At 43.4% G+C, this 11,721-nt stretch overlaps 1 protein-coding gene across 1 annotated transcript in view; it reads left to right on the top strand.

Moving 5' to 3' along the window:
- The window catches only part of LOC112249544 (centriolin), a 111,888-nt gene that overhangs the window by 62,851 nt on the left and 37,316 nt on the right, over window positions 1-11,721 (top strand). The window contains exons 14-19 of the mRNA XM_042319556.1: window positions 691-880; window positions 1,097-1,152; window positions 1,506-1,515; window positions 1,611-1,682; window positions 2,076-2,101; window positions 2,795-2,933. Coding sequence (XP_042175490.1) covers window positions 691-880; window positions 1,097-1,152; window positions 1,506-1,515; window positions 1,611-1,682; window positions 2,076-2,101; window positions 2,795-2,933 — 493 coding nt within the window. The remainder of the gene's footprint in view (window positions 1-690; window positions 881-1,096; window positions 1,153-1,505; window positions 1,516-1,610; window positions 1,683-2,075; window positions 2,102-2,794; window positions 2,934-11,721) is intronic.

The raw sequence follows: 11,721 nt of genomic DNA, 5'->3' as shown, positions 1-11,721 counted from the left end.
TCAATGAGAAATTAACAGGCACCGCATCAATTATATGCAACGCAGCACACGCGAGATAAACTAGTAATATCATCAACCATGTGTAGTTAACTAGTGATTATGTTAAGATTGATTGATTGTTTTTTATAAGATAAGTTTAATGCTAGCTAGCAACTTACCTTGACTTCTTGCTGCCCTCGTGTAACAGGTAGTCAGCCTGCCACGCAGGCTCCTCGTGGAGTGCAATGTAAGGCAGGTGGTTAGAGAGTTGGACTAGTAACCAGAAGGTTGCTAAAACGAATCCCCGAGCTGACAAGGGAAAAATCTGTCGTTCTGCCCCTGAACAAGGTAGTTAACCCACCGTTCCTAGGCCGTCATTGAAAATAAGAATGTGTTCTTAACTGACTTGCCTAGTTAAATAAAGGTGTGTAAAAAATATTGGCAAATCGGTGTCCAAAAATACCGATTACCGATTGTTATGAAAACTTGAAATCGGCCCTAATTAATCGTCCATTCCGATTAATCGGTCGACCTCTAGTATGTAAAATGTATACGTGGCAAAAAAGCTATAAAAAACGAAGATATTTGTCCTCCGAAGAGGGGGTGGTGGAGGGGTTATTTAAAAAGAAAAATAATACGAAAAAACACATGGTTCAGAGAGTGGCCAAGTGTTGAACTCATCATCTGCAGTACTACTCTTTCTCATGTTAGCAGGGTGCGCAGTGAAGGGGGCATGGTGGGCCGCAACTTGGAGCGGCTGCAGCGTGAGGTGCTGGGAGTGGTGTCTGCTGCCCAAACAGACCGGGACCAAGCCCAGCAGGGCCAGGCTCGACTCAGTCAGGAGCTGGCCTCCCTCCGAGAGCAACACAAGGCAGCCTGCCAGGCTGCAGCACAGGCCACGGTGAGTCTCTTCTTTTCCCACCACCTCCATAGGCCACTGGTAGGGTGTATGGTGAGGTTGGGTCAGTTTCGCATTTTACCTTATTGCTTAAGTTTAGGATTTGGAAGAGGAAGCTGATCCAAGATCTTTACTAAGGGAAAACTTCGCCCCCTGGGGGAGGAGGGAAGCTGTTTTACTTGTTCCCTGTTGTTCATGGCTTGTCCCACCCACAAGTAGGCAGCAAAGAAACTCTGTGAGGAGGAGATACTCCAGCTCAGGAGGAACTGCAGGAGGCACGAGAACTCCAGAAACTGACGGGCCAGCGGCTCCAGGAGGCTGAGGACGAGCAAGAGCTTTTTTGCTCGCTGAGCTGGAGGAACAAGACAAACAGGTCATTACTTCCAATGCCTAAAGGATCTACGAGTCTTCTGCCCACTAGTGCATAAGTATAACACACACAGAGAAAACAACATGTACCACCACTAGAGCTACTGTTTAGAAACCATTGTGGGAATGTATCACATCATAATTGTAAATTAGTTAAGTTGACAGGATTGCTGAATGAATGGATATAGATGGACAGATAGATGGACGGATAAGTGACTGACTCACTCACTGACTGACTGTAGGTTCTTGTCTCCCCCAGATGGAAGTGGGCGAGTGTTACACCCAGCAGCAGCTGCAGTTCTGGACTTGGAGCTGCTGGAGCTAAGAAGCTCCTTCACAACGGCAGACAAGATGTCCGCAGCAGTTGAGAGCCGCCAAAGAGCAGCTCCGCTCCTTACACACCATCGTGGAGCAAATCAACCAGGAGAGGGATGAGGTGGGTGTCTCTTCATAAACATAAACACCTATAGGCTGTGTCCCAAATGGTACTCTGTTCCCTACATAGTGCACTACTTTTTGACCAGAGCCCTATGGGACTAAATAAATCACTGTGAGATTAAATAACTCTCTCTCTCCTTTTCGTCGTCCTATACTTTTGCGGTGCTGTCTGTGTGTAGAGAGACTGTGTTAGACTAAAGTGAATAGCTCTTTTTCAATGAATCTGTCCTCAATTTCTCCCTTTCTTTCTCTTCTTTCCTCCATCTCAAAATCCTCCTCTCGGACCTTATTCAATACGGTTGAGAAGGAGGCCAGGAGTTAAGATGAGAGGGAATCGAGGAGACTCATTAAGATCGAGTCAATCTATTTGTGATGTGTTGTGTTAATGCAGGATGCGGAGGAGCTGGAGGGGTCTAGGTTCTAGCAGCCGAGATCACTCAGAACCTGACCAAAGCCGAGGCTGAGATCCAGCTGCTGCAAAGCTACTGAAAAAGCTACTGAAGTACAGGGTATTAAAAAAAGCTAAGACTACAACTCCTACAGAAGCAATCTGCATCCCAAATGGCACCATATTCCCTATATAGTACACTACCTTTGACCAGGGCACATAGTGCACTACTTTTGACTAGAGCTATGTAGGGAATAGGGTGCTGGCAGAACTCACACCGTGTTGTACATGAGTAGAGATGTACTCTTATTTTAACAATATCTGTGCTCACCTGAGTAAGATTTGAAGTTTTTCTTTCCATTAGATGCATTTGATGGACCAAAAGCCTGGGGGGTATTTCAGATCACAGCATCCAACAGCAGGAGCTGGATCGATGAAATGGGCCTTGACCAGACAAGAGGCCCAGACTAAGCAACTGCGGGAGGCAGCTCGCCCTGGCTAGAGAGAGTTAGTTGGCTGAACAGTTTGTTTTAGCCCTATTTAGTTGAGTCAGTCTTAACACTGTAAAACACCCCAATTCACCTATTAGGCCCTAACCCTGTATGTCTTTCTGAAGATTCGATGCCCTACATCAATATTTTTTTAAATATACTTTATTGCACAATAATCCCACTTTGTTGTTGTTTTGTTGATATCCCCAATGTGACTTAGACTCCACAGAGAACAGCGGGAACCTGGAGGAGCTTATGGGAGGTGTGTGCTCTCAGGGAAAACCTGGTCCAGCAGAACCAGGTCTTATCCAGCCTCAGAGACCCTCATAGGACCAGGGGTCACTGGTACTATGTCCCATCATCCACAAATGTAAGGAACCACCACCTACCAACCTCCCTGTGACTGTTTCAGTAGTTGATGGTTATGCTTTATGGGATTGTCAGTGTGGATATGACTGCTACCTGGCTGCAAACTCAGAAGAACCCAGAACCAAATCAAGCAAACTTATTCGGTTTCCTTCTGGGGAAGGAAACCACCTCCACGAAATCCTGATTCGACAAAAGATATGCTATACCACCGAAACATCAAAAAAAATGTACACCCTGTGTAATAACACGTTATGACACGATCATAACCATATCATAATGTCATAACACTGTCATGACCCATAGATTTACACCTGTAGTGACAGATATTGCGCTATTTTATGGCAGGTTATGATACCTACATAAGAGTGCAGGCAGAGGAAAGAGTGCCTCCCTACTGGCCCTCCAACACCACTTCCAGCAGCATCTGGTCTCCCATCCAGGGACCGACCTGGACTAACCCTCCTTAGCTTCAGAGGCATGCCAGCAGTGGGATGCAGGGTGACACAGCCGTCTCAGAGTAGAATGTTACCATTAAGATGAAAGCTGCAATGCCGGGGTTCAAGCTGTGGGCCCACTGTGCCACCATCAGGACTATTTGGACACATTGCCTTAGGATGAGCTACTTCTGTACTCCTTACCACACTAGGCAAGTAACAGAACTCAAAATCAACCAGATCATGCAGATCATGTAATATGCCTTTGATATATTTTGGACATGATATTGACTACTTTAAACATCTTCTTCACCTGAACTGCTAGACAGATTGGTACAACATTTGGTATATATCATCTATGGATGCACATCTTTAACCCCCTAGAGTCAATTGACGCACCAGTGTGTCAATCTAAGTAACATAATAAAATAATCCCCATCAAAATCTGTCAGTTTAAGAGAGATGGATGCAGTGGATGGGTCTCAGTCCACCGCATCGGCCGATGTCGCACTTCCGCATCTGTGGTGAAAGGTTGCAGAGCTAGAGCGGTGTTTGTCAGACCATGAGACATCCCAAAAAATGGTCTTCTCGTGTAAACGTCTGTAGCATCCAAATTGTTTGACCTACAAACTGTTATGAGAGGGGAGACGAACACGGTGATCACCTCCTTCCTCTATGAAGTGTCAGGGGACTTGTCTGAAGTCGGTACGGTCTATTTGCCAACTTCTGTTTGGTAGTGTCTGAACCGTTTGGACTACAAACTAATGGTGTTCTCTGTTTTGCCCATTCGACCCCAACAAGTGTCACGGGACACGTCTGAAGGTAACCAGTAGCGTTTTTTTTTTAACTAATGGAAGTTTGAAGATAGTTTTTTGACTACCCAAAAAAAGGGGTTAAGTACACAACATGACCAAAAGTATGTGGACTTGCTTATATTCAGCCACAAGAGCATTAGTGAGGTCGGGCACTGATGTTGGGCGATTAAGCCTGGCTCGCATTCAGGGTTCCAATTCATCCCAAAGGTGTTAAATGGAGTTGACGTCGGGGCTCTGTGCAGGCCAGTCAAGTTCTTCCACACCTATCTCGAACCACCATTTTTGTATGGACTTCACATTGTACACGGCGGTGTCATGTCTTTGCTGTCATTAATGTGTTTGAATGTTATTTTATAAAAATCAATGAACTACGTTTAATTATTACGCTGTTAAATTAACCATATAATTAATTAAGTAGTAATCTGGGGCACCACGGAAAAAGTTTATATAATGAGTTACTGTTTTCCGATTGTCTCTTAAAGATAAAGATCTCTTACACCAGTCAATTCATTAATTCTTATTCACCTTCAGTCTCATTCCGAACATCAACTTTAAATCTGCATGAACCCTAGCATAAACCCTACCATAAATTATGAATCAGCGATATACAAATTGTATTTTTCTAACTAAATAATCACACAGAATTACATAAACACACAAACAGGATAGTTTACAGGTTACACAAGGCATTGAAAAGTCCCTAGTGGACTAACCCGATATGATGGCTTGTTACAAAAATGAGAAGGGAGGAGCATGCAAGAAAGAGCGGGAGAAGAGACAAAGGACTTCACTATCTTACATACAGCTGATAACTATGCTCATGGAAATGCGATTACGTTGCACATGAACGGCCGCTCTGTCACGCCCTGGTCGAAGTATATTATGTTTGTCTTCATTTATTTGGTCAGGCCAGGGTGTGACATGGGTTATTGTGGTGCGTTTTTGTCTTGGGGTTTTGTGGGGTGTCTAGCATAGTCTATGGCTGCCTGAGGCGGTTCTCAATCGGAGTCAGGTGATTATCGTTGTCTCTGATTGGGAACCATATTTAGGCAGCCATATTCTTTGAGTATTTCGTGGGTGATTGTCCTTATTGTCCTTATGTCTGTCGTGTAGTTGTTTGCACCAGTATTAGGCTGTTTCGGTTTTCGTTACGTTTATTGTTTTGTAGTGTTTGTATTTAGATTCGTGTTGCTTCAGTTTAATAAACATGGATCGCAATCTACACGCCGCATTTTGGTCCGACTCTCTTTCACCCGAAGAAAACCGTAACACGCTCATTCGAAAATAATTGCAATGTACATATTTATGTGTGTATGTCTTGTTGTCTCTCTGTTGAAATCGCCAGTCCGTCTGGGGAGTAATTGGACAAAGTCTCTGACTTGTCCACCAGAGATCAAAGTCTTTCGTAGTTGTAGATTGCTCAGCGGGCTCTGTTATAGTGGATATGTAAGACGTACCAATGGTCGTTTGATAGGGAAATGTGCTTTAGAATGGTTCTATCAGAGTACCACCTGGTGGTTCTCGGTCGAGTTTACTAGACTAAGAGTACTTAAACAGCTGCAGACTGAATGGCAGCAATCCTGCGTGTTTTGGTCTAATATGTTAATTATTCAGCGAGTCCTTTTTAAACACTTGGGGATAAAGGGCGTTCCATTACGTTTGGCATAATGTCTGTGCTCATTTGGGCGTGGTTATTGACTGGATAAACTTCACATGAAAAACCATTTTATAATTTTGAAGGCCAAGATCACATTTCAGCTTCTCACAAATAGTTTCATATTTAATTATATAAATTCCACAACAGTTGGATGTAAATCTGACCACTGGGAAATATACACATTCAGAGATAGTTATGTTATATCGTCGTTATTGAGATCCCAAAACAACAACTGATCTGACGTAATTGTTCTTTAAGTACCCACGGATCCTTCCAACTGTTTGGAATAGAGAAATGTTGTTTCATTATCAATCTTCGTTACAAAATCACTCTCTGTAACAAAGGGATTTTAACTTAACTTCCCTTTCATTGTGTGGGAGAGTGAGAGTTCCTGCTGGTATTTACGAGCGTCATAAAATGGCCAACTTTCACCCCTCTCCCCCTCTGCGGGATAGAGAGGGTGCTGTAGAGAGGACCCACTAACCTGATCCTTCAGATCTTCACTGGAGAGTCATGCCAGTCCCCCTCTGGTATATTCAACTTAAAAGGATCCTGTAAGTTGCAACTCACCATAAGAATGAACCTTGGATGTCCTGATTTGTGGATCAGCGTGGCAGTCCCCCCCAGTGGTTTACCCTGGTAGGCCTTCTGCCAAGGGAGTAGTCCACCACCAGGATGAGCAGTGGATGCCCGGATTGGGATCGGTGTTCTAATTCGCGGTGTGTTGCTTAGGGCACTATCCTAAGTTGATAATTACATGATACATCTACAGCCTTAAGGCATGAGTTTCGGGCAGTCTACAGGAATGACCTATGGACCTCTGGTGAGCACTGTAGCTGTAGAGTCACTTCAGAGCCTCAGAGTAACTTTTCCACTTTACTAAGGCTGGTATTTTGCTCGACCCTTAAGTTGTCCTCGCATAAATCCTCATTAAATGTTCCGTTGTAGGTGTGCGTTTATGCTTACATAAGCGCACATGCCAAGGAAAGACAACCAAGTATCCTGGTAGGCTGCAACCTGTTCAGAATGAGTCTGACGTCATTAGATCATTTCCAGGTCAATGCCTGGTCAGTAAGTTTTTATGTCGACCTCAAGACATATGTTAAGGGCACGTGGAGTTGTTTTACTACACGTCAATGTGTACACCATTGTAGTGGTGATAGGTATAGTGGTGAAGGAGTCTATTTCATAGCTATGTTATCCACGGAGGAGCTAACCTCCTGACGGAAGTACTCTATAAGCACTGAACCAGTCACACACGGTGTGATCAAGGTTCATGACTTCTTATAACTTTCCTCCTGAATGGAGAGTTCTATTTATTAGTGGCACGTGTGTTAATCAGAAGTTAACCATCAGAAGAGTGTTCTGGAGATTTCGCTTACACGTGTTGCAATCTGAGTGACTACTAACTCCTCTGTCGCTGTTATCAATCAAATTTGACTTGTGAGGTCTCTAACCTTCTTACTGATTGTGGCTGGACTGACTGTGCTGGTATTGGTACTGGTACTCAAGGGGACCAGTTATCCTGCCGATTTATTCTGAAATGTTATTCTACCGGAAAACAAGATTAGAGCATTTTACTAGTTGAATTGTTGTTGAATTTTTATTTTATTTTTGACAATTCTTTTTGAGGTGGATAGTTCACTGGACTTCTTATACAACTAATGTGGTACACCTCAATAATATCTTAGATGTGTTCTAGGGTTATCCCCGTCGAGGGGCCTGTCCGCTCCTCTCTGTTTTCATGGGGGAATTTTACAACTAGATTTGTTTCCTGCTCTGGTGGCCTCGTGCAGTGTTGCACATGGTCTCGCCCCCCACCGGCCTCGATGAGGCTCATCATGGGTCTGGGCTAGTAATCCCTCCCTTTGTGTCTCACCAGCGGTTGGTGTTGGTATCCGAGGCACAAACGAATAGTTCGGACCCAATGTACGAGTTGTCAGCGGCCGTGTTGTTATTAGATTGGCTGTAACCTTTCAACCAAGTCTCCTGGTGTTTGTGCTTCAAAACGCTCAGTGGCTGTCGAGGCCTGTCAGTCAGTACAGTGTCTGCGTGTGGCAACCTCTTCAGTCCCTGCGAACTGAGACACGGGGATATTTGTCTGGGTTATGGCAAAGTGTTTCACCAGTGGGACTCATCGGGTTGGATGCGGGACTGACGCCGTTCGTGTCATTGTATGGGTAGACAGTCCCCCACAAAGGGGAAAGTGTATCATCGGAAGCAGAGTACTCTCTGCACGTTGATGCTTTTATTCCTGAGACTGCTGCAGTGTTTGCGGAACTGTCCGAAGGACAAGAGAAGTTCATCTCAGCTACAGTATTGCACGACTCCAAGGAGGAGGAAAGTTGCTCATTCACAGAGTTTGCTGGCTCAAAATCATGAAAATAATTGTCAATCAGGTTTGCTGATGGAATGTGTTGAGATATCGTAATATTTCCTTGGCTTGGATTCAGCCCCAAGAGGTTTTGAAATGTATTTTTCTGACAGGGTGCTGTCGACAGGTAACCCTCATGGATGACTGCGTTGCAGCTAGCGTTAGGAGAAGACAGTGTGGTCAGTGGAGACGGCACTGTGACCATACGTGGTTGGTTTTCAAATCCATCAGTGGGAGTAAACGATCCATCAAGTCTGCTCCAAGTATCAGGAGTTCAGATTCGAGGCTGGTAACATACACAGGGTGAATGAGCGATACATCCTGGAAGTGTAGTTTCAGCATGAGTCTCAATGTGAGAAGCGATGTAGTCTGAGTGAAACCTCGAAGTGTAGTGTCGCATCGTTCCACTTTTAACCGATGTTTAGTTGGCTTCAAAGCCCTTTTCAGGTCATTGAACAATGTTTGAGAGATGAGCGAGATTGTTGAGCCCGAATCAATTAGCGCATGACGGGTTAAGCAGTCCACCAGGACTGTTTCCACGAATGGCCATTTTGACTTGCGTTTAGTGGACATATTCTCCACAAAGTGAAGTGGTTGTTCGCAACGACGTGATGTGTCATTTCTGTTCATGGTGAAAGCAGATCGACCGAACGGATTTTGAGTGGGCTTGGCTTTAGCGAAGCTATTGACCTTTTTATTCGCAACCTTTGTGTCAAAGGCTATAGACAAAGCCTGTTGACTTGTTTCTTGAACGAGCGGGCCCTGGATAGGGTCTCGAGTGAGAGCGGGAGAAATTTGATTTTTAATGTCCTTGCTAAGGGTGTTAACTCCTGCGGACCTGTTATTCAGCGATTCCACATCTAGTCCTAGTGACTTATATTTTTCCTTTTCTCAAATGTCTCTAGCTTTAGTTTTCCATGTAGTAGAACTTCTAGAGAACATTGGTCTACGTTTAGATTGTCCTTGAACTCTTTGTTACCCTTGTGCTCTGACACTTTTTGTGGGTCGGGTGCAGTAACGTGGCGAACAGGTCGATTGTAGCGGTAGTCGTTTCCAAGGCGACGTACTTTACAGTTATTTCGACTGCGGTGGGTATTGATATCATGGTTTTGTGGTAGAAACCGTTGTTGTGCGTCATCTCTCAATGCTCCAGTACTTGATAATGCACCCTCTAACTGGAGTAAGTGCTCCTGGTCAAACTTCAAAACCGAGATGTCAGGGATCCTAGCGTTACTTGCTTTTGATGCCTTTAAAACTGTTTTTGCAAGATCTCTGAGTTCTAAGATAGGCAAGCCAACATGGGCTGCAGGACCCACGTAGGTAATGAAGGTGGGATACATGTTTGACAGAAACATTTGTTTGAATGGTAACAGCTCTTCCATTCCTGTTTCAGTGAGTAGGCCAAAGTAAGCTGAACGAAGCCTATGATAGTACGCTTGTGGGTGTTCATTCCGAGCTTGTTTGACAGTGTTAGCCAGTGAGATTTTGTGTTTGCGAGTCGCAGAACCACTGAATTCTAATCTCAAAGCTGTTGCAGGTTTAGCGTGGTCGTTTTGCACTTATTGCTGTTGTAGACGAATGAACCTCGCCTCCTCTATTCGATATTCGCGTCAACAGGTAAAGCCTGTAAGAACCCGTAGTGTTTGGGTAGCCACCCCAGGTGTCCTCTATGCCTGCTAAGAATGCCTGTGTCGTTTGGCTGACCTGGAACGGGGTCAAAGATGCGGAAGGTTTTGATGAGTGGCCAAGAGGAGAAGACTGAGGGACACATGTGAGGGAAGCAAAGTCTAAAACCTTCTTTCGTCTTCACTCCTTTGAGTACCGAGCTTTGGTTGCTTGTTTGGGTAGTAACGCTGTAGTCACTTGGCTGCTTAGAGTACTGATTTTAGACATGCGAGTGCCGCACTTGCTCCGTTCGGCCTCATACTTATCTGTCATGGTTTGCATTTGGAGGTCTTGAGTACGGAGCGAGAGATTCAGTGATGAGATTTCCTCTACTTGCTTAGAAATCAATATTTCCATCTTCATCTGAGTTCTCTCATCATTCATTTGGTCAGCGACTTCAATGAGTTCTGCTGATTTGTCATCCAACTTAGTCATTGTGTTCATTAACTGATCGTCTTTGGTTTGCAGCATTTGGATTAGAACATTATTGTTTTGACTAACGTTCATCAAAACTGCTTGCATGTTATCAAATTGCACGCTCCTGTTTGTAGTTAACTCAACAGATTTATCTAGGTTGGAGTGGACTACTGGGTATTTAGTTTTTGCTAAATCGAGTTGTTCCTGTAGAAAACGATTTTGTCAAAGAGTTTGCTCATTCACCTTCGTAAGTATTTGCAATTACTTTTAATTGTTCAGGTTTCAAACACAGTTCCTCTGCTAGCAGAAAGTTTTCATTTCCTGCTTTTGTCATTAGTTGCTCGGTTCTCTCCACCTGTCCCTTCATATCAGCCATTTCTATCACTTGCTTCTGCTGAGCTCTGCGGTACTGGACCGATGCCAATCTTTGACATAAGGGCTGAAGTGGAGAGAACTTTTAGAATGCAATTTCTGCAGTTTTTCCGCTAATGGCGTTTATCGCTGCTGAGGTAAGTGATCAATCATTTTATAGGTGAGGGTTCATTAATTAGCGTGGGACTGGGAACCACCCGCTCTGATAGCTTGCACATTCTATTTTTAAAAATGTGGAGCTGAAAAAATTTTTTAAATCTATTTATAGACTTTAATGAACCATCAATTATGGATCAGTAATGTGGGAGCTAAATGTGAATGGATTTTCAAAAGCAAATTTAAGTGATGGGGGAAAAAAATCATTACCACCATGGGTCCCTTATCCCTGAGGGCTGAAACCACATGGAATTCCTGTGAAGGCGAAACTTCCGTCAATAGTGGATTAGTACTATGGGAAATGGCCTCAATGAGCTTGCGAATTTAATTGATTTAATCACTTTAATGATAAATCAAACCTGTATAGGCTATTTGGGAATAACATTTGAAATAACCTGGAGCTTAATTCTTATTTATCTTCAGTCTTATTCTGAATGTCGTTGACTTAAAATCTGCCTGAACCCTAGAATAAATAATGAATCAGCAATATACAAATTGGCTTAATTATTTATTTACTAACTAAATAACCACACAGAATTACATAAACACACAAACAGGATAGCTTACACATTCATTACTGTACAAGGCAATGAAAAGCCCTAGTGGACTAACCCGATAAGTGATTTAAACATTGTCAATGATAAATCAAACTTGTATAGACTATTTGGTAATTAAACCTTAATTAACCTGGAAGCGATGCTGTAACTAGGTTAATATCGAAAAGTTTAAATAGTCTCTTTGGTAGAAAAAAATCAGTTTGGACCTTATCCAAATGATTAATCTGAAAAGTTAGGTCTGACAATTTTAGCTTCTTAGTTAAATTGAATTTATTAAATCATTTTTAATAGATTCTTTAGCACCAGGGGTCACTTATCCCTGAGGGCTGAAACCACATTGGA

Source organism: Oncorhynchus tshawytscha, unplaced genomic scaffold (assembly GCF_018296145.1).
Source record: "Oncorhynchus tshawytscha isolate Ot180627B unplaced genomic scaffold, Otsh_v2.0 Un_contig_766_pilon_pilon, whole genome shotgun sequence".
In the NCBI taxonomy this organism is placed as follows: domain Eukaryota; kingdom Metazoa; phylum Chordata; class Actinopteri; order Salmoniformes; family Salmonidae; genus Oncorhynchus; species Oncorhynchus tshawytscha.
The sequence above is the reverse complement of the archived record's forward strand: the minus strand, read 5'-3'. Positions and strand labels throughout refer to the sequence as shown.